General features: G+C 47.0%; 1 protein-coding gene across 17 annotated transcripts in view; it reads right to left on the minus strand.

Annotated features, from left to right (window-relative positions):
• Window positions 1–25,213, minus strand: part of ITGB4 (integrin subunit beta 4) — a 123,037-nt gene that overhangs the window by 29,521 nt on the left and 68,303 nt on the right. For all 17 annotated transcript variants that reach the window (XM_053293898.1, XM_053293896.1, XM_053293897.1 and 14 more), the window contains 12 exons: window positions 23,816–23,849; window positions 22,549–22,734; window positions 19,988–20,091; window positions 19,296–19,354; window positions 18,393–18,416; window positions 15,748–15,896; window positions 14,898–15,077; window positions 11,895–12,043; window positions 9,591–9,795; window positions 8,251–8,411; window positions 6,724–6,904; window positions 146–283 (listed from right to left, as the gene is read on the minus strand). In XM_053293898.1, coding sequence (XP_053149873.1) covers window positions 146–283; window positions 6,724–6,904; window positions 8,251–8,411; window positions 9,591–9,795; window positions 11,895–12,043; window positions 14,898–15,077; window positions 15,748–15,896; window positions 18,393–18,416; window positions 19,296–19,354; window positions 19,988–20,091; window positions 22,549–22,734; window positions 23,816–23,849 — 1,570 coding nt within the window. The remainder of the gene's footprint in view (window positions 1–145; window positions 284–6,723; window positions 6,905–8,250; window positions 8,412–9,590; window positions 9,796–11,894; window positions 12,044–14,897; window positions 15,078–15,747; window positions 15,897–18,392; window positions 18,417–19,295; window positions 19,355–19,987; window positions 20,092–22,548; window positions 22,735–23,815; window positions 23,850–25,213) is intronic.

Genomic DNA, 25,213 nt, shown 5'->3' on the forward strand with positions numbered 1-25,213 from the left:
CAAGAATAGCAGCAGCACTGGTACTCACTAAATACACACAGCTGATTAACTGAAGGGGTGGGGGGAGGTACTGACTAATTCAGCCATGTCTTGTAGCTTTCAAGGTGGTTGCATGGTAATAATGATAAATGTAGCCCAGGCTTACTGTTTCCCTCATTGACGGGTCCATATCCAACTTCATAGGCCGTGATCACCCCATTAGTCTCGGCAGGCTCAGCCCAGCTCAGCTGTGTCACAGTGGAGGAGACTACGTTAAAAGCCAAGCGCCCAGGCTCACTAGGAACTACAAAGGTTAAGAGCAAAACAATGATTTAGAAGCAAGCATGTGGGAATTGTTGGATACATCTACTGCAAGGAACGGAATGAGAACAATGGCCCAACTGGATGAGGCTGGAAACATTCAGCATAAACTATATTGAGTTTATCAGATTCTATTATATCAGATGTCCTAAAAATTAATCTAGTGTGTCTGGACTTTTGCAGTGTCCATTCATACAAGTGAACATTGCAAAGTTCAGTTTGCAATGACAGCTAATTCTTCTGGAGGATAGTTGCGAGAATGAATCATTGGCACTCACCTGAATGGTCATTCTCCTCAGAAGTATGGATGGCATCCGAAAGGCATGATGGGTTGACACGACCTCCTGCTCCGAGACAGGGCCAATCAGAGAGCTTTTCCTCCTGTAGCAGGAGGGAGGGGCAATCCCCTCAGGCTTCAGTCTATTGCTAGCTCTCCGATGCTCCGGCTAGAGAAAACAGTATCAGAGAAAGAACCAAGCAGAATGGAACAACAAGTAAAGTAGAACTTTAGAAGAAAACGAGCTGTGAACTGTCTTTGCGGAAAAACCCCACCCCTAGGGTGAGACGTACAACGCGGAAGAATAGAGCCTCCCCACACCTATATAGGGAACAGAGGGGTGGATAAGTAGGAAAACAACAGAAGCAGAAACGAACGGTCGGGCGGGTCGGATGCCATCCATACTTCTGAGGAGAATGACCATTCAGGTGAGTGCCAACGATTCATTCTCCCTCAGAAGAGGATGGCATCCGAAAGGCATGATGGGACATACCATAGCTGCTAGGCACACAGGGCGGGAACCGTGAGTATGGGACTACGTTGGAACCACCCGTTGGAGAACCCGTCTGCCGAAAGAAGCGTCGGCAGAGGCCCAGTCATTAATCTTATAGAATTTCACGAAGGTGGAAAGGGAAGCCCACGTGGCCGCTCTGCAGATGTCAGCCAGAGGGGCCATGGTAGCCAGCGCCGCGGAGGATGCGGCACTACGTGTGGAATGGGCGGTAATGCCATCCGGCTCCGCCACCTTAGCTGATGCGTAAGCTAGGCGAATGCACTGGCAGATCCAGCGCGCTAAAGTGGAGGATGAGATCTTTTTTCCCAGTGAGCAGTCCCTGAAGGAGACAAACAGGGACTCGGAGACCCGAAAGGCCTTGGTCCGGCGCAAGTAAATTCTGAGCGCTCTCCTGACGTCGAGCGTATGCCATTCCTTTTCCTTAGGGGTCGAAGGTTTGGGGCAAAAGGAAGGTAAGACCAGTTCCTGGGACCTATGAAAAATTGAATTGACCTTGGGAAGGTAGGTGGGGTCGGTGCGCAGCACCACATAATCAGAGTAAACCAAGCACAGCTCCTTTCTGGCCGATAAAGCCCCTAGATCCGACACCCGCCGGGCCGAGGTGATGGCAACCAGGAAAACAACTTTGAGGGTGAGTAGCCGCAAGGAAATGGAGCGCAAAGGCTCAAAGGGGGGCTTGACCAATGCCCGGAGGACCAGGTTGAGGTCCCAGGTGGGGAAGCGATGGATAGGGGGAGGCCTGAGAGCCGCCGCCCCTTTGAGGAACCTTTTAATATGAGGATGTGCCGATAAGGGAGGCACTCCTGGCACCTGTAGGGTAGTGGAGATGGAGAACATCTGCCGTTTGAGAGTGGCCGGCATAAGCCCTTTGTCCAGCCCGGCCTGAAGGAACCCCAGAACTTGGACGACTGAGGCGGACCTGGGGCTGGACCCCACAGAAGCACACCAAACAGAAAAAGCCCGCCAGGTGGACTGGTACACCCTAAGGGTGGACGGGCGTTTGGAAGCGAGAATGGTTTTCTGGATAGCAGGAGAGTAGCCACAGGCCACTAGCGTGCCCCGCTCAATCTCCAAGCGTGGAGGTTCAGCCACTGAGGATCTGGGTGGAACAGCGGCCCCTGGCGCAACAGATGCGGATGGCAACCCAGGGGTATCGGGGGAGCCAGCGACAGGGAGACCAGGTCTGAAAACCACGGCCGACGTGGCCACCGTGGGGTTACTAAGATAATCTCCGCTCGGTGTTGCCGGACCAGCCTGACCGTTTGCGGGAGTATGGCCGGGGGCGGAAAGGCATAAAGCAGGCCCGTTGGCCATGCAGACACTAGGGCATCCGTTCCCTCGGCCCCTGGCGCCGGGTATCTGGTAAAGAACCTGGGCACCTTGGCGTTTCCTGGTGTGGCGAACAGATCCACCTGGGGGGTCCCGAACTTCTCCGTGATGGAGCGGAACACTCGATCGTCCAGGACCCATTCTGCCTGGTCCAGCTGAGTCCGGCTCAGCCAGTCTGCTACCGTGTTGGACACGCCGCTGACATGTGCTGCCTCCAAAGATGTTAGATTCTTTTCTGCCCAGTGCAGAAGCAGTGAGGCCTCGTGCATCAGCGGCCATGCCCGCGTTCCCCCCTGCCTGTTGACATGAGCCTTGGCCGTTTCGCTGTCGGTCCTCACTAGAACGTGGGACCCGCAAATCAAGGGGAGAAACTGAAGAAGAGCATACCGAATCGCCCTGAGTTCCAGCCAGTTTATGGACTGGACCCGTTCGGACGGAGACCACAGGCCTTGTGCAAATTGATCTTGGCAATGCCCCCCCCCCTTGGAGGCTGGCGTCTGTGGTGACCAGGATGCGGTGTACCGGCAAGAACGAGACACCCTTGGCCAGAGCCGGCGACAGCCACCAGTCCAGTGATTTCCTGACCTGAGGGGCCAGACGGACCCTCCGCCGGGACTGGGCGGACACCAGGTCCTGAAGCGGCAGGAGCAGCCATTGAAGCGGGCGTGAGTGGAGGCGAGCCCAGGGAACTATGCCTATGGTCGAGACCATCATCCCCTGTAACCGACTCAGGGATAGCACATCCAGATGGCTGCATAGGCGGGCCTTTCGACACAAGGCAGACAGCCTTTGTTGTCTCTCCAGTGACAGGGATGCAGTGCCCTTCACGGAGTCTATGACAGCTCCGAGGTGAAGGATCTGGTTCCGGGGGGAGAGGGAGCTTTTCTGACGGTTCACGAGGAACCCGTGTTTCTGGAGGACCACTAAGGTCTCCTTCACGTCTCTCAAGGCCTTCTGGTGAGATGGGGATCTGATCAACAGATCGTCCAGATAGGGATATAAATGAATCCCCTTGGCTCTCAAGTGCGCCACGAGTGCCACCATGATCTTGGTGAACACGCGTGGCGCAGTTGAGAGACCAAAGGGAAGGGCCCGGTATTGGAAGTGTGCCCCTGCGTACGCAAACCGAAGGAACCTCCTGTCCTGGGGATGAATTGGGACGTGGAGATAGGCCTCCCTTAGGTCCACTGAGGCCAGGAAGTCGCCCCCCTGGAGTGCTAACAAGATGGAGCGAAGGGTTTCGATCCGGAAACGCTTCGTGCGGAGGAACCGGTTCACGTACTTCAAGTCGAGGATAGCTCTCCACTCTCCATTCCTTTTTGGCACCAGAAAAAGAATGGAGTAGACGCCACACCCAACCTCCTCCAAGGGAACCGGCTCGATCGCCTGGATATCTGACAGGTGGCGTATGGCGGCCAGCATCTGCGCATGTTTGCCCCGCTTGTTGGATTGAGGGGACACTAGAAAACGGTCGCGAGGCTGACAGTGGAAATCCAGACTGTAGCCCTGGGCCACGGTCCGCAGAACCCAGACATCCGAGCAAGTCCTCGCCCAGGCCTGGGCGAAGAACTGCAACCTGCCTCCCACCTGGCATTCCAGAGCACCGTCATTGGGTTGCTGGTCGTTTGAAGCCAGACTTCTGCTGTGCAGGCTGACGATACCTGGACTGGGCAGCATCTCTAAAGGTGCCCTGTGGTCGCTTCCAGGAGGCAAACCTGTCCTGTTTGTCCTGTCTGGGACGAAAGGATGACCGGAAGCCCCTGTATGAAGAGAAAGCAGAGGAGAAATGTTTACTTCCCTGGCATTGCACTGACGATGGCATCGCCCTTTTCTTGTCCCTGCCTTCAACTAAGACAGGCTCCAGGACTTCCCCAAAAAGCTTGCCCCCCTTGAACGCCGACGTGGCTAGATTAGACCTGGACTTTTGGTCAACGCGCCAATGCTTGAGCCATAGTTGGCGCCTGACTGTCACGTCGGAAGCCAGTGCCCTAGCGGACAGTTGGGTAGCGTCCAGGGAACTGTCAGCCATGAAGGCCGAAGCTTTAGACAGCTTATTGAGGCCCTGCCTGAGAGCCAACAGCTCGGGGGGAACCAAGGGCAGAAGCTCCTTAATCCAGAGCACTGAAGCTCTTGCAAATATGGAATTAGCCATGGAGGCCCGCATAGCGAGCGAAGAAGCCTCATGGGACCTCCGCAAAGCGGCGTCACACTTTTTGTCATCATGGTTACGCAGAACTTCCTCTCCATCTCTGGGCAAAACAGTGCCAGTTACAAGGGCCGCCACTTCCGCATCTACAGGCGGTATTTGCAATTTGTCCATTACCGCCTTGGTTGTCGTATAAAGGCGCTTAATCCCCGGAGGAGGACCTTTACTTTCGGTTGGACGATCCCACTCTGAGTGGATTATATCCAGAAAAAGCTGAGGGCAAGGCACCACTGCCTCAGGTGTCTTCAAAGAGGGTAGGACCACGGGGTCCCCCTCAGGGGTAGTGTCCAGAGGATCGGGCACCACACCCCCCAACTTTAAGGTTTTCCGTGCCTTGTGGAGTAGCACAGGAAAATCTGAGGGCGAAAACAAACGATAAGGGGCCTGTGGAGTGGAAAAACTGTCCCCTTCATCCCCAGAAAGCTCGCCCTCCTCCCTGTCCGAATCTGATCCCTCCAAGGGAAAAGTTTCGGGAGGTACAGCGCGGTTTGCAGCACTAGATGTGACACACGGGCTCAGGACAGGGGGCCCGAGATCGGCAGGACAGGGCAAGGCCGCGGGAGAGCAAGCAGGCAAAACCGATGGTCCGCTAGGGGGAGCCACCCCCGATCCTAAAATGGCGGTCGCGGGAGCTTTCCCGCTCTCTCCTGCCCCCAAAATGGCGGCTGCAGCTAGGCTATCGCTCCCTCCTGCGCTGGAAGCGGTGGGCGCCCTGATTTGAGCTGGAAGCTGCTCCGCTAAGGAGGGAAGCAGCCTCCCAAATTCCTCGGCCACTATGCGCCGCAGAAGGGCGGCAAAACTAGGAGGAATGTCCTCCTCAGCAATGTCGGAGGAAGCTGAGGGGCGCGAACGCTTAGCAGGCGGCTCCTGCGGCAACCGACAAGGGGAGGAGGCAGGGGCGGGAAAAACCTGATCGGCGCCAGCAGTTTGCCCTGCCGGGTCCTCAGAGCGCGAATCCGCTCCTCTCCCCGTGTCGCTCGTCGTTGCGAGTGCGGTGGAAGTGCTGGCCGGGGCCGAGAAAGGGGCCGCTGGCCGCTTGCCCTTAGAGCCTTTCCTGCTGCTCTTTTTATCCTTCTTCTTCTTAGGAAGACGAGATATGGGCGCGGGAGCAGTAGCCGCCGCCCACTCGTCACAACACACCGCCGGTGCAACAGAATCCTCCAAGAGGGAGGGGGAAGCCCCCCTCTCGGTATGCGCCAATTCAGAGCTCATTATCACCCCGAAATTCAGCCCGCTGTGGGAGAAGCGCCACGAGCGGTCAGCGCAGGCAGTCAGCCTTTTAGCCCTCGAACCTGACTGGAACAGCTCAGGATAGGTAATAACAGAGTCCTGACTGGTACAGCCCAGGATACTAAGTCCTGAGTGGCACAGCTCAGGAAAGAAATATAGTTTAGAAAGGCTGGAAAAGCAGGATACTAGCCAGAGCAAAACACAACACGACCCTGCCGGAGCGAGACAGGGCAAAGACTGGAGCCTGAGGGGATTGCCCCTCCCTCCTGCTACAGGAGGAAAAGCTCTCTGATTGGCCCTGTCTCGGAGCAGGAGGTCGTGTCAACCCATCATGCCTTTCGGATGCCATCCTCTTCTGAGGGAGAATGAAGATTTCCTCATCACAAAAATTTGCATTGGAAGAGAAATGAAAACGTCGTTTGATTCAGTTTGGACTTCTCTCTTCCTCATTCTCACACCTCCTCTAATCTACTGATGGGATCTCAGTTAAAGCAATAGGTGCTTTTCATCAAACTCATGAACCAGGTTTATGGCCATTTTTAAAAAGTTGTCAAAATGAGAATATTCAAAGCTGAGATTATCAAACAAGCCAGAGGGCTCATTATATTGGGCAATGACATAGAACACAGCAATAAGCTTGGCAAAGACAGAACAAAACACTACAGCATTAAGAGCTGAATCTACACATTTTTAGGTGTGTGTCAGCTCCATCCCAGTGCCAAGTACAGAGCTGACAAAAATAACCAAATAGTCTCAGTAAGGAGGATTTAAAGAAACAGATGCCAACTAGTACTTGCAAGCTTTAGTACTAGGGCTTGCAAAAGCAAGGAATACTAACTCCTTGGTTAGTGGAATATGCCAGCTTACCATCCTCCAGTGTGCGGCAGTGAACTATTTCAGAGTAAGATCCCTCGCCCATAGTATTGTAAGCACAGGATTGCATCTCGTAATCACAGTAGGGGTACAGGTTGGTCAACTCTGCTGATGGCACTTTGGAGTCCAGCAGGCGGGCCTCTGATTCCGGGTCACCTTGGATCCAGTATTTCACCTGCAGCCCAAAGAGAAACCCCCTTGCCTTTAAATTCCTGTTTAAAGAATTTTTATTTGTTGAGAGCAATTAACTCACATAACTAGAAATGTCCCTTAATTAAAAGAAAATAAACGCCCATGATTTCTCCACAGAACATAATGAATGTCCTCAATTTCAGAAAAATCACACATTCCTAAAATGCCAAAGATGCACTACAGTTCCAAGGTGCTAAGCAGTGTTACCAAGACTTTCTTCTTGTCCAACATATCAAGTCCTATTGAAGCTATCCTCCTGTCTGCATATGACTGTTGCATTTTTGCCCACTGCCATCATCTCAGACTTGCAGGATTTAAAATACATCTGAAGCCTCATTGCCATCTTGCAGTCTAGTCTCTCCATCTCTGTAAAGTGAATGACCACTGGACGGATTTAGGAAACAATCTTGCTTGACCCACATAGAGACCAGGGGGCAGAGTGGCTCTACCAGGGGCTAGAACAGCCCTTCTGCACAATGTCACATCAACACCAGGTGCCACTTCTCTCTGTGCGCTACATCATGACTGGAACATTTGCTTGAAGGACTTGCTCTTCCACAGCTTACCTCAAAGCATTCAGCAACATACTCCTTCCCTAGGTCCCAATACATAGCGTTCTTTCTTCTTCTTGTAAGAGCAGCTCATGTAGGCAGCATGAGGGAAGAGTGGTTTCTTTAAGTTAAGATAAGGGCTTTGCCTTATAATAAAAGCTCCAGCTGCTATACAGCATGAAAAGAGAACAGCAGCCCCTAGAGCCAAGGTGGCATGGTGTTGTGGAGCGGGGCTGGCCTGGCCTCCAGTGGAGCCACTCTGGGCCTTAGTCATGGCCCATGGGACCAGCAAGACTGTATTCTGATCTAGAGATGTGCACGGACCTTAGTTCATGTAACGGTTCAAAAATAAACTGGTTTGTGGTTTGGCCCAGTATGGCCCAACCACAAACCGGTTGGGTGGTTCGAGAGTGGCACATGTGCGGAAGCCATTTGTATGGTCAGCAACACCAGGCTGACCATGCAAATGGCTGTTCATGTGTGTGCTGGTGCTGCACCACCGCAACACAGGGGCTGTTGGGGAGCGCTGCCGCAGCAGGAAGCTCCATGGAGCAGCTGTCACGCCAGTAAGGACCTACTGTACTAACTTTTACATGTGCCGCTTGCCACTGCCCCCTGGCTCTTGAGCAGTTCCTGCTCTCAGACTGCCAAACTGGGCTGAAGCGGGCCAAACCAGTTCGCCAAACCATAAACTGGTTTGTTTTTGAACCACTGCACAATCAGAGGTTCATGCACATTCCTATCCATAATTCAGTCCCTACTGCTTGCTTGTCCATACCTTGTACCCTGCAGGTTTGCCAGGCGGCGGTAACCAATTGAAGCGGATCTTCCTAGAGCTCAGTGCCTGTGCGTTTGGATTAAGAGGAGCTCCAAGTCTGCCTCTGGGAGACTGTGGAACCTGACGTAGGCCGAATGCTGGTGGCACACCATCTACGGCTTCTGTAGGGAGAGACATAAAATGGCATCTCTGTGGCAGTAACCTATATTGTAAATTCTGAGATAGACTTAAGAAAAGCAAATTAACAATTGTTTTAAGAGAATAATAATAAAATACATTAGGTTAAACTTCTGAAATCCCTTTGATAGTATCTAGTGAAGATATACCATTAAAAAACCAAACCAAACCAAACCAGAGCAGCTTACAAGGCTACTCTGGAAAATAAACATCCTACTAGTAATTTCAAACATGTTTGTAACAGAGTACGTTACTATTTCTTATTCATTTTCAGAGGGCAATAGTCTTTACAATTCTCCTTGCATTCATTCCCAGAAACAATTCTATGTTTAAAGTAACTATTTTTCATATGTTATTTATTTTTATAAAATGCTTAAAGTTGCTTTATAAATCAGTTTCATATTCAGACAAAAATTTAAGATCATTTAAGAGGACCGTACCATTGGTCCAGATACTACCGGGGATTAATTGAGGATTAATTAACTCACTTCTATGGTTCAGCTGAGGCTGACAAGTGTCTCTGTTTTTGTCTGAAAAGACACTGCCCTGTTTACAACCATTTGTTCTGATAACAGCTGTGAGATATTGCTTATCTATTCTGATGGTGAAAATCCTCATGGTATCGATTGCTCTTAGGAACTGAGAGCAGAAGCAGGAGGTCAAGGGGCAGAGCTACCTAGTTCTGAATTTACTCATGGGAGAAATCCCAGAAAAGCAGCTGAATACTAGCAACTACCTAAAGATGAATATTGTGTTTTTGAACACAGCCTATTATTGGAGTTCACTGCCTCATTCTCTATACATGTATATACAGTGCCATCAACATAATATACTCAAATGGTACATCTGAGCATGCCTTCCTAGTGGAATTGAAGTTGGCAGTGACACAGCAAAAATTGAACCCAAACCCAGGACTCTCGTATCCAATTCCCTGTGTTCCTTGAACCACACTGCCTGGTAATTCAGGTTTGAGACTCGAGATTGTGTCAAGTGGCCACTGGTGCACATAACGTACCAAGTTTCCTGATCAAAAGCCAACAGAAGTCTGGATAACAATGTTTCTCCCACAGCATCTAGGGAGGTTCAAATGCCTACACCACACAGCACAACAATGCGTACAGAGACCAATAAGTTGTTTGCCATCAGAAACGGTTGAAGCTTACCTGGATCAGCAATGGCCACTGTGGTCTGGGGGTATTTGCCAACCTTTGCACCCAATTTGGGGTTGATGAGATCCAGCGCAAACTGCTTCAGCTGTTGACTGTGAAGAAGGGCGTCTATCTCAGTCAGCTCCAGCAACTTCACCTGCACTTCCTTCTGCTTCTCCCCAGGCAGGAAGACCAAGTCACCCTCTGCAAAAACGTAGTCCTAGGGAAGGGGGAAAAATATGCTGAACACATTGTGCTGCAACATACTGTAAGTGTTTTCTACGTTACTTCAATCAGAAGGATGTCTGCCTAGGTCAACTACGAGGGCCTGCAGACTTTCTCTAATGCCACAGGCACAAGACTGCATGCTGTGTTCTGTGCAATAACTCCCACATCTACAAATCTGAATTAGTGATTGTGAAAACGTGCATTTCAATAGCAAACACGCTTTGAAAGGGTGAAAGAAATACACTCTTTCACCACACTTGGATTGCAAGAACAGGGTGGTTAAAGGATGCTAAGTGACAGAGTCATTAAATGAAACTGAGTATGTGCTCAAACACTGGCATGATCTGAATAAACCTCTTCTTCCTCCTTTACTCAATGCCCAGAGCTAGCTTGTCTCCATTAGCATTCTTCTGCTCTTTTGCCCTCCAACATGTTTACTACTCTGATCACTTCTCTCTATCATCTGTCAGCATGCCCCCAAACAATAATGAAAATGCTAGGACAGAGTAGTTCAGAATTATGCCAACTAGGTACATTTGCATCATTTATTGCATTTCCACTGTTCCTTTATTCTGCACCATACAAGAATATTTAGATTCACTATGTTTGGAATACTTGCTATACAGGGTTCATAGAAGTTCTACTGGAAGAACACAAATTATTTTTGTGTATTGGTCTAAAGGGCAACAGATTATTCCTATGAGAAGAGAACCTGAATAGCACTTCCATTTGTATGTCACCTAAATTAATAATAAAGTTTTATTCTTTTGAATCTGGATTTTTTTTTTTTTTGGCAAAGCAATAAAAAGTGTGTTTTTAAGCACGTCACCCGAGACAGAGCAAACTGCTGTTAGGGAATGCCCAGCATGTATTAGCAAGGCATATTTAATCCCGCAATGCATACATGTCAAAGTAAGATAGGTATAAACATGTGAACCTGTCAGCATAGGATTCAAAACACATGCAAAAGATAGCAAGGCTGTTCTCATGCACAGCTTAACCCAGGCTAGGGAAGCCCTGCCTGGGTTAGGCTACACTTGAGAAATGCTGGGATCAGGCCTAATCCCAGCGGGGCAGCGCCACCTAGCCTGGCTTTGTAGTCCAGTTTGTAGCTAGGGTTAAAGGTGCCAGCACGCCATTAACCCTGGTTCCCTGATCGTGTGTGAGCTCAGGATGCTTCCAGCCTGGCCACACACAGAGATGGGTGCCTAGAATGACGATCTCCTGGGGGAATCCCCCAATGCACTGTGCTTGCTGCTTGGTGCATTGTGGGATGGCCGGAGGCCAGGATCCGGAGCGGCACACTGCTCAGCAAAACGCTGCTCGTCTGGAGCACGGTCTACGCTCCCAGCAATATATGTGTGAAAATCGGGGTGGGGAGGCAGGGTGTAAGGTAAGATTTGTGCAGGCTTCCCTCTGCCCGCTTCCCTGCTTGCCCGGTTGTGTATACTCCACACCTTTGTGTATACTCCACACCTTTGTACACACGATAATTCTTTCAAAAATATGTCAGCATGAGTAGTCTCCTCCATATACATTATCTGGTGGAGAGAGGAATGTGTATAGCAAGAGAAGCACGTAAAAAGGATCTGTTAAAGGACGTGTTAGTTTATGCTGGGTTTCCCAGGCAGAATTTTGTGGCACAAATATCTGGAGGTTTGTCCAGTTGCCTTGAGGCCTAAATCTTTTTGGTCAAGATCAGAAATCTTACCTTATTTTCATAACAGAGAAGATAAGGCAAAATATGTGGTGCTGACCAATGAGAATTAGGCTTCAAGGCAACTGGACAAACCTCCAGGTGTTCATACCATAAAGCATAACATAAAAAGAGATAAAAAGCACCATCCCCATTGCATGCCTTGCAGTACTGGAATTTGCTCCTCCATCCACAAGAAATTTCAGGATTCCATTCCAGAGTTCACAATCAGCACTGCCTCATTTTTATTAGATCAGGCCTTTTCAAATTGCTTGTGCTTATGACCCCCAATATGATGCGTGAGATCACATTGAGGTTGCATTTTGGTCAACAACCTTTCTATAACCACAGCTATCAAGATTCTCCTTTAGTTTAAACAACTCCAGAGTCCTTACCTTGCCTTCCTGGGCAGTGAGATCCCGTGTCCTATATGTTATTTGAGACTTCCCATTGTCCAGTATCTCACGAACAACAGGGATCTTAGCCAGCTGATCAAAGCGGCTGAACGAATAAGCTGGCCGCAGGAAGCTAATGATGCTGTTGGCTAAACAAATAAGAAATGTGTAGTAGTAGTAGTAGAAGTAGTAATAATAATAATAGCTGTTGTAAAAAGATCGCACAGACTGACTACAAACAAAGGCATGACAAAGTAGTAGGGATGATACACTGGAACATCTGCAAAAAATACAAGCCACCTGTAGCCAAAAATTGGTGGGACCATCAAATTGAAAAAGTGGTAGAAAATGAAGATGCAAAAATATTATGGGACTTCCGACTACAAACAGACAAACATCTGCCACACAATACACCAGATATAACTGTAGTTGAGAAGAAAGGAAAACAAGTTAAAATAATCAACATAGCAATACCAGGTGATAGCAGAAAAGAAGAAAAAGAAATAGAAAAAATAACAAAATACAAAGATCTACAAATTGAAATTGAAAAGCTGTGGCAGAAGAAGACCAAAATAATCCCAGTGGTAATTGGCGTCCTAGGTGCAATTCCAAAACAACTTGAAGAGCACCTCAACACCATAGGGGCCACAGAAATCACCATCAGCCAATTACAAAAAGCAACTTTACTGGGAACAGCCTATATTCTGCGATGATATCTATAATAATAACAGCAAGAACACTGATGATAAAATTCAGCCATCCCAGGTCCTTGGGAAGGACTTGATGTCTGGATAAAACAAACCAGTCAATAACATCTGTCTGACTGTGTAAACAATCATCATCATCATCATTATCATCATACAAGAATTGGTGGAATCATCCGATTGATAAGGTCACAGAAAATGAAGAGACAAAAATCGTTTGGGATTTTTGAATACAAAATGATAGGCATTTCGTGCACAATACGCCAGATCTGACAGTCATCAAGAAGAATCAGGTTCTGATAATTGATATTGTAATCCCAGGGGATAGACGAGTTGACAAAAAACAATTGGAGAAAATAACTAAATACAAGAACCTTCAGATTGAAATTGAGTGGCTCTGGAAAAAGAAAACAATAGTGGTGCCAATAGTTGTTGGTGCTCTTAGTGCAGCACCAAAAGAACTTGAACACCATCTCGACACCTTGGGCATCAATACAATCACAACACATCAGCTACAGAAGGCCGCACTACTCAGGACAGCATGAATACTATGACGATATCTTTAATTTTTCTTTAGTTATCCTAGACCCTTGGGAAGGGCCCGATAATTAAAGTACCAAATCCAGTCAATAACATCTGGTAGACTGTGTAAATAGCATAATAAATTGTACCTATATATAGACACTGTACAAACATAATGTTTGAACATTATGTATACAATGTAAGCAAACAGAAACAATTTATTACCACCATTTGTCCTCTTATAGTAACCATTCTCCAGTGTATTAACTCTGCCGCTAATCAAAATGCATGCATTATTAGAGGACTAGCTGGGCCAGGCGCAGAGCATCTGCGCCTCTAGTTTGCTGCTGCTCCTCCCCCCGCCACCCCCACTTCCCCCCACCCGCACCACTCTCCCCGCCCGCCATTGTTTTCTTCCTACCCAGCTTCCGCCGCCTTCTTCCACCTGCTCGCCTGCCCCTGCAGTTTTCTCTGCCTGTCTACTGGCTGGCTGGCCACCACTACCATTCACCACCGTCTTTTCCCTCGCCAGGCCCCGGGTCCAGCTGCCACCACCGCCATTTTCTTCCCTCCCACTGTCCCCGACGCTATCCTGCAGCTGCTCACAAACTCTCAAGAGAACCCATGAGAATTGCCATTCGTGGGATTAGCGATGGGTATGCCTAAGAGAAACATAGATAGATAGATAGATAGATAGATAGATAGATAGATAGATAGATAGATAGATAGATAGATACTCTGGCAGAGCCTATAGAGGTGCCAGTGCCAGAACTCTCAACTTAGATTAGTGTCAGTGGCCAACATGCCATGCAGGCATGCCTGCAAAAGCCCTCACAGACATGTTCCTGGCTGCAAAAAGGGCTTTTGCAGGGAGGGGAGAAGTGAAAGACACTTCCCTCTGCTGCTTCACCCCAAGCAGTACCGTGCAGCAAGCCTCACATGCAGTTCATTTTTTGGTTGCTTGTGAGGAGGGAGCTCTTACTTTGCTCTCATAAGCCTTTGTAGCATGTCAGCCAGTAAAATTAGCAGATGGTAGAGAATGTAATGGACATCCCTGAGTTGTTCTTGCTATGCCAGACAACTATGACTTCACAGACCAGACTAACCCTCAGCTCCACTCCTTAAAAGAAGCATGACAGCTGCAATGCCATAGGCCTCTGGAAATAGGATGGGAGCAAAGGAAGCTAAAAGGAAGTATTGTATAGCTTAACATGACTTGGCTTCACCTCACTTACTTCCACATGGGTTGCTGACGACCCATAGACATTTTAAAGCAGAAGTCACTAAGGTACAAGAAATGATACAAGGTAGTACCACAACTCTCTTTTTTCTGTTACATATGATCATGTGTACATCCAAATACAAATCAAATGTCTTCTGAATACTGAAAACAGTGACACATTGGTGCAATCTAGCAGTCACAGATGCTACACCAGGTAGTTCAGCTTTAGAACGGCTCTTTATCAACTCAGTCCCTCAGTGCAGTCAGGCTCTAACAGAGCACATTAGTTTTCTTGCGTGACCTATCTCATTCTCGACATACAAGGATGGGACAGGTCTTCCCATTCATATTAACAAGAAGACATCATCGAGAAGGTGGGGGCAGTACATCTCTATATGGCTTTATTATAAGGACCTTTTCAAAAGTCCAAGGAGTTTTCAGACTCCTCATGAGCAAAGACATTAAAAAAAGAATGCTGTTCAAGTTGAATGTGGTGTCAGAAGAAGATTGGAAGGAGGAGGAAGAGATCCTATGCCATTAAGCTAGCACACTTACCTTGCTCTTTGATTATGGTGATGTTGACAAGCCGCCGCCCAATTTTCGCAATTCCCACAGGAACATCAGTGGCCTCCACCTGCAGTTGCTTTTCATCATCATCCTCCTCTCTGATGAAGAGGGGAACCCGGACATCCACCAGCTCCACTCCTTCCTGAAACTCTACCATCCCATGGGCATCTGTGGTTGTTACGGGCAAAGGAAGCAAGAAGGCAATGGCTTAGAGAGGAAAGGAGCTCTCTGTAGAAGAGCTTTGCTTTCATTAGAGGCCTAGATGTTACTGAGGTCGTGAATCTATCTGGGCTGCACCACTTCAGATGTGACAAAATGCTTCTCCATACAAAAAAGTGGCCTGCATGTAGAAAACTAGCATGCATCTTCTTTCTGACAGGCAAGTTTTCTGTATGGAGGACATGCTTTGTATGGAGAAATAGTTAATCATGTGAACCCCCTCACCTGGGTGCTTTCCAGATTACACCCTGCAACGGGGTCACGACTAATCTCTGAAGGGTGATTCCACACTTCCTGTGTTGTGACATTGCAGTCCCTACGCTGATAGCAGGGTGCTGTTCATATTTCCAATGCCCTGTTTCAAATTTATTCACTGCCATATAGTGCTATGACATTGTATATCCGGCATTAAAAAGTTGCTGTTTTTTCAGGTTGTTAGTTTTCGTGAGACTGCTCCCCCTGCTGCTTACGTTTTGAAAGCGATTTGCCTGAATGGAAGCATTTTGCTGCTGTTGAGCAGCTAATCTGGAAAGTGCCCTGCAGTCTGAAGCGGTACAGACCAGAGACGTGTTTACCACTCCAGTGGGAGCTGAACCAAAATGTAGCACCCATTACTTACCTTGGTCGGAGATTACAGTGTAGTAACCAGGTGACACTTTCAGATCATTAAAAGCCTGTTGTGCAACATGCTTTTCTGTTACTTTCACTATGTCATTCTTGGCTGAGCGAGGGGCAGTGAGCACTGTGTCCACAATTGTATGGTCCTGTCTAAAGAGGAGGGGAAGGGGAAGGAAAATTCAGCATTCTCTGTTGGAGATGGAGTTGCAGTGCATCGACCTTTTGCACCAACTATCCTAATGACCACTAGGGGAACTGAGGGTAGAGATAGTGAATAAGGGTCTCCCTAACTGTTCTACCTGTCTCTACACTATGACTCCTGATATTACTCTTCAGGTATTTCCTGTTGAGCCTCACAATCCTTCCTTTCCTCTTAGAGAGCAGATGGAAACATCCCTTTCCCTCCTTACCTATTCATTATGTAGTCCTTTAGATTAGGATTAGGTCTTTCCTATCCAAGTGTACTTAACCAATAAATACTTAGTATTTAGTTCTACAAGCATCTCCATGTGTTTTCTCTAAATAGTTGCAACAACTAAACCATCCTCTGCTACCTACTCTGTAACTGGAGTGTGTGCTCATCCCTAGTGAACTGCTGGTTACTACCGGGGGCAAAATTAACAACCCCCAACTTTCTCTGCCTACGCTGTTAGCAAGATATTTAGTGGTCACATAAGCACACACATGATTATTTGCGCTTCAGTTTGAAGCAGAAAGCATAAAGTACAATGATTATCTCCACAGACTACTCCCTGCTTTCTTTAGCAAGGGAGCCAACTCTGGACTTCATTAAAAACATGTATTTGCAACACATCTATACAGTGAATACTACTCATACTTAAAAGAGATGATGCACACCTCAAACTGTTGGAGATGGAGTTCCAGTGCATGGACCTTTTGCACCAACTGTCCTAATGACCACTAGGGGCATTGGAAGTAGAGGTAGTTAGTGAGGGTCTCCTTACCTGTCCCTGCTTTACCTCGACTCTATGACCCCTGTCTTGACTCCTCAGGTTTTTCCTGTGGGGAGTTAGTCCACTTCCTTTTCTCTTGGAGAGTAGATGGAAACATACCTCTCTCCTCACCTATACATTATGTAGCTTTTAGACAGGGCTAGGTCTTTACTATCCAGAATGTAATAGTAAACCTATTTAGTTTGGATTGTACAACAATCTCCATGCATGTTATTTAAATGACTACAGCAACAAAACTCTGCGCTCTACTCGGTAACTGGAGTGGGTAGCTTTCTTTGTTGGCACTTTGAAAAATAATTACAAACTCCAACACAAACATGGCCAGGAGCCTTGACCAATTGCAGTCCCCAGTGGCATATTTATTGCATGTTTGCAGTCCCATTTTCTCTCCTTCAGGCTCTTTTACCATCTACCACAGGGAAACATAGCAAATACATTGAAAAGACACAAGAGAGAGAATCTTGGTCAATGTATACATTATGAGAAGCATGCCATTACTATTTCTGTACTTGGTAGTTTATTGTCAACAGCAGCCATGGGGACTTGATCTGGACTGGGACTAAGGCGCAATGGGAGAGGAGAGCTGGTCTTGTGGTAGCAAGCATGAATTGCCCCCTTTGCTAAGCAGGCTCCACCCTGGTTTGCATTTGAATGGGAGACTACATGTGCGAGCACTGTAAGATATTCCCCTTGGGGGTTAGAGCCATAGCTCAGTGGAAGAGCACCTGAATGCTTGCAGGCAGAAGCTCCCAGGTTCCCTCCCTGGCATCTCTAGATAGAGCTAAGAGAGATTCCTGCCTGCAACCTTGGAGAAGCCTCTGCCAGTCTGGGGAGACAATACTGAGCTAGATGGACCTATGGTCTGACTCAGCTTTCTATGTTCCTGTGAGGCTTTAACTCTCTCCTCACCCCCAGCGTGGTCCCAATTTGATCAGGTCTCTTGCTGCTGCAATTTCCACCCCAAGTGCAAATAGCAGCATCCTTCCCAGGGCAAATAACAGCAACAGGACGGGATGGGGAAATCCAGATAGGGACCACAGCATGGGGAAAGAGTTAAAGTCCTCTCCCCTGAGACTGTCCCAATCTGGACCAGACTGCTCCCGCGGTTGCTACTGACTCAGGGTGGGGATGGAGAGAGACAAGCACAGAACTACTAATCACACAAATACGTTATTTGACACTCTGGGAGCAATGTTTTCGGCCTCCACAGTGCGAATAAGGTGAATGCAACTCTCAATACTGGTTGGCAAGGACTAATATCAACATGCATGCTGGACTAGGACTGGGGAGACCCAAGTTCAAATCCCCATTCAGCCATGAGACTTGCTGGGTGACTCTGGGCCAGTCACTTCTCTCTCAGCCTAACCTACTTCACAGGGTTGTTGTGAGGAGAAACTTAAGTATGTAGTACACCGCTCTGGGCTCCTTGGAGGAACAGCGGGATAGAAAATGTAAATAACAACAACAACAACAACAGGCAAACAAACAAGGTGGTTTTTTCTGGAATGAAGACTAGTGCCTAGAGTGCAGACAAGTCAGTAGTAACATAAGACAACATACTTTTTATTTGCTGAGTGCTACATGAAAAGCCTTGCTGACTAAACTCAATAGTGGAAAGCACCTTTTATGTCCTCACATGTATGTAAAACGACAAATGAATATTTTTGCTTACCTTTTCCCAGCATTTGGCTGTAACCTGGAGGACAGAAGAGGCTGAAATGAATAACTTTAATTATAATATGATGAAAAACTCAGAGCTTTGCTGGTTTGCCCTGTCAAATATGCTGTCTACCATTTCCATTGCAAACTCTTAGCCTAGGAACAAGGCTGTCCTTAGGGTATGGCAAGCAGGGTGACCGCCCTGGGCCCCACTCTTTTATCCCCCATAAGAATTAACTAGAAGGGGCCCCCGCACTGGCTGATTTGCCCCGGGCCCCACACCCCGCCAGGGCTCTCTAAGGACAGCCCTGCCTAGGAAAACTGGGGGGAGATGAGAATTCCACTACTGATGGCGGCGTCACACATAGTGCAGCATGTCTGGTTGCTGTGAATCGCCAGTTCCCACAACACGTGCAGGAGCCAACTTCCAGAGTCAAGCTATGCCAGCCTTGGGGGTGTGGTTCAAACCTGCCAGTGTTGGCACAGTCTGTGCTACTTATGGTTTCAAACCCCACATCTGTACCAACTTCAAATCTAAGTGGCAGATATAGGCGACAAGACCGCGAGCAAGGCAGAATAGGGCAACACTGATTTTTAGCATACCCAATGTTGGCATAGGCTTCCCAATACTGGAAGTCAGGCTCCAGGTTGTGCGTACCCTAGGAACTGATGCTTCACAGCAAAACTGCATTTGCTGTGTTACGTTGAAGCCTCCCTTAGCCTTTGCTATAGCTGGCTTTCTTTGACACCTGTCAGAGCTGGCACTATTTTCAAAGCAAGGATGCTCTCTGCATAAGTATATGTTACTTGCACTAGTTCCTGATCCAGCCAGCCATTCTCCTCTTTAAAAAGAACTGCCAATGAACGGGATTTTACAGTTTCTCTGCACGCCACTTCCCCTCTTGCAGTCACTCACCTGAATTTTGTCTTCTGGAGTTTGTGGGCACCAGGGATGGTTCTGTAAACCTCATTCAGCTGCAAAGAGCAAGAGAGTGTTATTAACTAACTCAAGCTTCCCAAAGGAAATTCTCCCACATGCACCAAGCTATAAGGTAAAGACTGTTCCCGCTACAGCAGTGGTCCTTAACATGGGTCCAGTGTTCCCTTTAAGGCATGCGCACATGCATGCGCTCACAATTTTTTTGATATCCGCTCAGTTAATTTTATATCCTGCTCAGGTTGAATCAGGAAGGTCCCTCTCTGAATGCACGTGTGCACACACTGCCTGGATACTGCCGCCAGAACAAAACTCATTCTGCACACAGATGAAAACAGAGAGAACATTGCGTGGGTCCGCCAGATGTTGCTTAACTACAACTCCCAGCATCTCTGGCCAATTGTGGCTGGATATGCTGTGAGCTGTAGTTTCACAATGTCTGGCAGACTCCACATTAATAATCACTGCACTACAGTATTTGATCCAATAGTAATGTTAAAGGCTTTAATCCCCCACTGTCCCCGCTCTTAGCTTCCTTATATTCAGCAGACATGCCCACAAATTGTTCTTGTACTAAAATGGAAAAAACAGCGGCTTGCATTGGTTTCAGGGCATTTTCCCCTATCCATCAATAGCAAACGCATGGGACAGCAGTATGCCTTGTTCCTTACATTCTCCTCCACTTCCTTTTCAAGTTGTTCACGCTCACGGCTATCTGGTCTTGCAAGGTTTTGGGTGAAGAGTCGGGCCAATCTAAGAGAGACCCCGTATGGAACTGGAAACAAGAAAAATAACAACAATCAGACTTTATTTTCCCCCCATAGTTATGAACAAGGATCACCAACCAGTGAACAACGTGGATACAGAAATACTATGACAAGGAACAATGGGGCTGTAGAACCATTTGGGTTATTTTATGTACTCAGTGCAAACTTCAAATCCAAATCCTATACACAATTAGACTTCTTAAATCCCACTGAACTCAATGGAATTTAAGCAGCCTTTATTATATTCAGGTTTCTAGCTTATATATTTAACTGTGCTGAATACCTGAAATAGTTTCTTTCAGATTTGTTGGTTCTGAGAGGTCCTCCTAGATACTTGGACAGGCTCATGGATCTAGTCACACATTATGTTTAATGCACATACAGTCTATGTCCAGTAGATCTGTAAATCCATGTACAGATATCTAGGCATTTAGAATAATTCACACAATATAGTCAAAACACACACACAGTAGTATGCTTCCTATCTTGCATTTGAGGGCGCCTTGCACCCAGGCTACTTTTAAAATCAATGCATGTATAGTCATTCATACAAAAACATGTGCACATATACAGACACCTGTACATATGTATACTTTAATGTACATGTACACAGACACTTGTATAACATAACGTAACAACACAATGTCTGAATAGGGCTTGTGAATTTGCAACCCCAGCACAAGTTCTTATAATGATGGCTTATGTCATGTATCTCATGACAGTTACTCATGCTCTGGTAACCTCTCGCTTAGATTACTACAATGCATTATACGTGGGGCTGCCTCTGAAAACGGTCTGGAAACTGCAGCTGGTACAAAATAGGGCTGCAAGATTATTAACTGGGACTGGACATTTTGAGCATATTATGCCAGTGCTTCGTCAGCTGCATTGGCTCCTGGTCTGTTTCTGGGCCCAGTTCAAAGTGCTGGTTTTAACTAAAGTCCTAAATGGCTTGGGACCAGGTTACTTGAGAGAGCAGCTTGCCCCATATGTCCCAACCCAAACCATAAGATCTTCTTTGGAGGCCCTTCTCCAGGTGTCCTGCCTAACAAGGTGAAGCAGGTGGCTACCAAGGAGAGGGCCTTATTGGTGGTTGCAACCCATGTATGAAATAGCCTCCCCAGTGAGGTTCATTGGCTTCATCGTTCTGTTCTTTTAGACACCAGGTAAAGACCTTTCTTTTCACATGGCCTTTTGAATTTAAATTTTTCAATTTGGTTTTTAAAACTGATTTTAAAAGAGCTTTTGAATTGCTTTGTATTCTATTTTCTTTTCCCTTTTTCTTTTCTTTTTTGTCTGTTATGATTTAATGTGTTATGTGTTTTTATTTCATGTTTTAATGCTGTATTATGAGTGCTCAGAGTTAATTTGTTATGGGGTGGCTAACAAATTATTATTAATAATAATAATAATAATAATAATAATAATAATAATAATGTTCCATTGACATAGCTGTTAGTATGTTCCTTCCTAAGTATGCATGTTGCTTCCTAGTTTTAGTATTGGGCTATAATTTATCCTGAATATAGTTAATCCAGTTTAGAAATAATGTAGATTTGACAAGTTTTAAAAAGTGTGAGTTCAACAGGAGTAGCTACCGAACAACTACACATAACTGAACCATAATTTTTTATGAAGTTCTGTTATCTCAAACTCTCACTTGCCCAAGTTGATTGTAGGCCTCCTGATCATGAGAAAATATCATTGCTGTTCTTGCTGCTGGATTTTCTAAGGGCATATCTATGCCATAGGCTTACATTGGTACAGCAGTCATTCCCTCTCCCCAGCCAGCTGTAGTTCTATGAAGGGGGCTAGAGGTCCCTTTATAGAGAATTTGCAGCACTCTCACCAAACTACAATTCCCAGGATTCTTGCGTGGCAGCCATGCTAGTTATGCGTTTGTAGTGTAGGTAGTGTAGACATAAGGAAGTACTTCTTCACACGGTGCATAATTAATGTATGGAATTCACTGCCACAACATGCGGTGATGGTCACTAGCCAGGGTGGCTTTAAAAGGGGATTAGATTGGAATGGAAGTCAACCCTCTAAGTGGTTACAAAGCATGATTTCAGTATGCTACCTCCAGGTCCTGGGCCAGTATATCTCTGAATACCAGTTGTGGGGAATCAATGGTGGGAGAAAACAACAATATTTTGTTCGAATGAGCCTTTATATCAAAATCCCCTGTCGGGTGGAAACCTTAGGCATCATGGGGAAGAAGCTCACCCAGCATTCTCTCTGACTTGTGAGCTATCTGTGTGGAGGGAGACTTTGATATGAGGAAGGATTCTAACATGCACTTCCCCATCCACATTATGAGGCAGTAGTCATGCGAGTCCCTGCACACTTGACTTAGCTCAAAGACATCCTGAAGGGATAGAGGCTGCCATTTCCCCACTGCCTTTGGCTCCAATAATGCCACATTCCACCTGGTGCCCTCTCTGTCTTTTGAAGCTGGCACTCACTCAAGTCCTTTGGATTGAGAGCTAAGGAAGAGAAGTCTTGCTTGTGCACATTGTTGTTGATCTTCCAGTGGACGGTGTCTCTGCCTTTCAATTTGCCGCTGCGCACCATAGGAGTGTCCAGATGGTCTGACGTCATGAGGCCCTGCCTCAGCAGATAGTGGTCCTCCTTGAAACCAACAGTGCGACCTTCAGAGAAGGAAGTAGTGTTAGAATTTACCCTCCAGGGACATGGTACAGTCTTTCGATCTTTCCTGTACCTCAGAAGGAGTCAATAGAATAAAATGGACTTGTTGCTCATTTCCCATCTAGCCCAGCTTCCTGGTCTCTTTCCAGGTGGGAGCTGTTTCTAGCTGGGTAAACAGAACTCAGGTTGCTTGCAATAGGGTCCTGTCATTGTGTAGCACTGCCTTTTGCCCTTCCTTTCTGCTTTCTGACTCTCTACTTGCTTTTTGCCCTGGCCTTTTTGCTTTCTGCCTTCTTCCTCCCCACCCCACAAAACCATTTTGTTTCCTGCTTTTGCCCTGCTTTCCTGCTCTTTCTGTTTTCCTCAATGCTGACAGGCTTGGGTAAATACTGGCATGGAGGAAAGCGGGGTTAGGCTTCTGCCTCGGTGACCAGGTTCTCCCCTGCCCCCCTGCTCCAGTGCCCACCAGCTGCTACTGCTACCCTCCAGACAATCATACTGTGCTTGGTGCGAGCACAGAGAGCACTCCCACATGATCAGCACCGATCTGTGCAATGTGGAGCAGAGCGGATCGCTCTGAGGCTGGGACTCATTGTCCAGGCCCCCGGTTATCCCACAATGCGCCAAGCACAGTGCACTGGGGGATTCCCCCAGGGGACAGGCACTCTAGCCCCTCATCTCTGCGCCAGCTCAAGCTGCAAGCAGCCCACACTGACATGCAATCCCTGTGCCCTTAACCTGGGCTAAGAGCTGGGCTTTGGCGCTGGGTTTGGTGCTGTAGCACATGGATTCTGGTGGTTCTCACAGGCAGACAAGCCCAGACTGTGCTGCTTCTTGCAAGCCCTGCAAGGAGTGCAAAGAGAGGCACTACTTGCAAAGGTTGTGAGGTCAGAAAGGTCCTGAAGAGCTGATCCTGTGACAGCATTGGGGGGCATCTCATCACCTTGCTGGCACCCTAGGAATCTGCCTCCTGAGGCAACCATCTCACTTTGCCTCATGAAAGGTCTGCCTCTGAGCACACCATTCTAATGTTCCTATCCCCACCCCATCCCAAAGACCACATGTAAGTTCAAGAGGTGGTACCTCGTGCACAACAGGGCAGCAAAGCCAGGCAAGCCTAAGAGACAAAAAAAGAGAAAGAAATGAAAAAGGAGGAGATTCTTTTGACCTGAAAGTACAAAAATAAGCCAGTTGCAAGAAGGACAGAAATCCTCCCCAGCAGCAGCACTTATGAATGATGCACATTGCAATACATACATTAAGGGAAGGTGTCTGAATGCACACTGCAATACATACACTCAGGAAAGGCCTCTCACTCACTGGATGGGGTCATGACAATCAATCAATGTTTATTTCGATCAAAGATCAAATACAGAGTTTAAAACAAACAAACAATAAAAACATAAAAATATTACAACCAACTGGATCATGACTGTGCCAATTGTCATATTTTCTGGTTATTTTTAAATTGTTAAATTGTTTTAAAGTTTTTGTATATGTTTTTAACTGGTTTTATGTTATTGTAAACTGCCCAGAGATGAAAGTTTGGGGTGGTATATAAATTTGATTAATAATAATAATAATAATAATAATAATAATAATATTTTCACTGCTGCTACACAACATTTAGCTACCATGCAGGTTATGGTTTGATTGTATAAGAGAGCAATAGTTTGGTATAGAACCCCTTCAATCTGTCTGGGTGTGCCTCTGTAATAGAGGGGAAATATATCTTGTGCGGGAGTCCTTGTAAAAGGAGCAGTATAACAGGACATGTTGAATCATTTCTGGCTCCTTTGCCCCACATGGGCAGGTTCTATCAGTCAATAGCACTTTTGAGTCTCTACCCTGCAAGATTGCGGAGGAGAGAACATTATGAAGAATTCCTTTCGCAGCCTGGGGAAGGAAAGTGTTGCTAAATAGCTTGCAGGCAAGGGTGTCGCTAGAAGAGAGGGGGCCTGTGCTCACCCCTATCTCCAGCAGCCCCTTGGAGTGAAGGAGATAATGAAGAAGATAGGGAGGGGTGGAGCTGGGCGGCCCTCAGGAGCTCAGGGGCCTGGGTTCTTTGAACCCATCTGCTCAATTATAGCTACACCCCTGCTTGCTGGTTCCCATACAAAATTTACTGCCCAGTCCCTCATGTACCAGGGCATTCTATTAACATTATTTTGGTATTCTATATCAACTACCCACTGAGAAAATGTCTGCTTGACTTGCTCATAGCCTAAGGAAATAGGGAGTTCTATTGAAAGACCCAGCAACAGTAACTACTTTGTAATTTCCAATTTCCACTTGGACAGATGGTCATCTGAAAGGACCAAGGGAGTTAATCCAATTGACGAAGAATGGCACTTTAAGCCAATAGTTGATCATATACTTCCAAGCCCTCACCTCAGTTTTGGGCAGCCCAGTCTCCAATCTAAGCACTGCATTAGGCACCCATCTGGGGGCAGCAAGAATAGACCACAAGAATTTGGTTTG

This window comes from Hemicordylus capensis, chromosome 2 (genome assembly GCF_027244095.1).
Source record: "Hemicordylus capensis ecotype Gifberg chromosome 2, rHemCap1.1.pri, whole genome shotgun sequence".
Classification (NCBI taxonomy): domain Eukaryota; kingdom Metazoa; phylum Chordata; class Lepidosauria; order Squamata; family Cordylidae; genus Hemicordylus; species Hemicordylus capensis.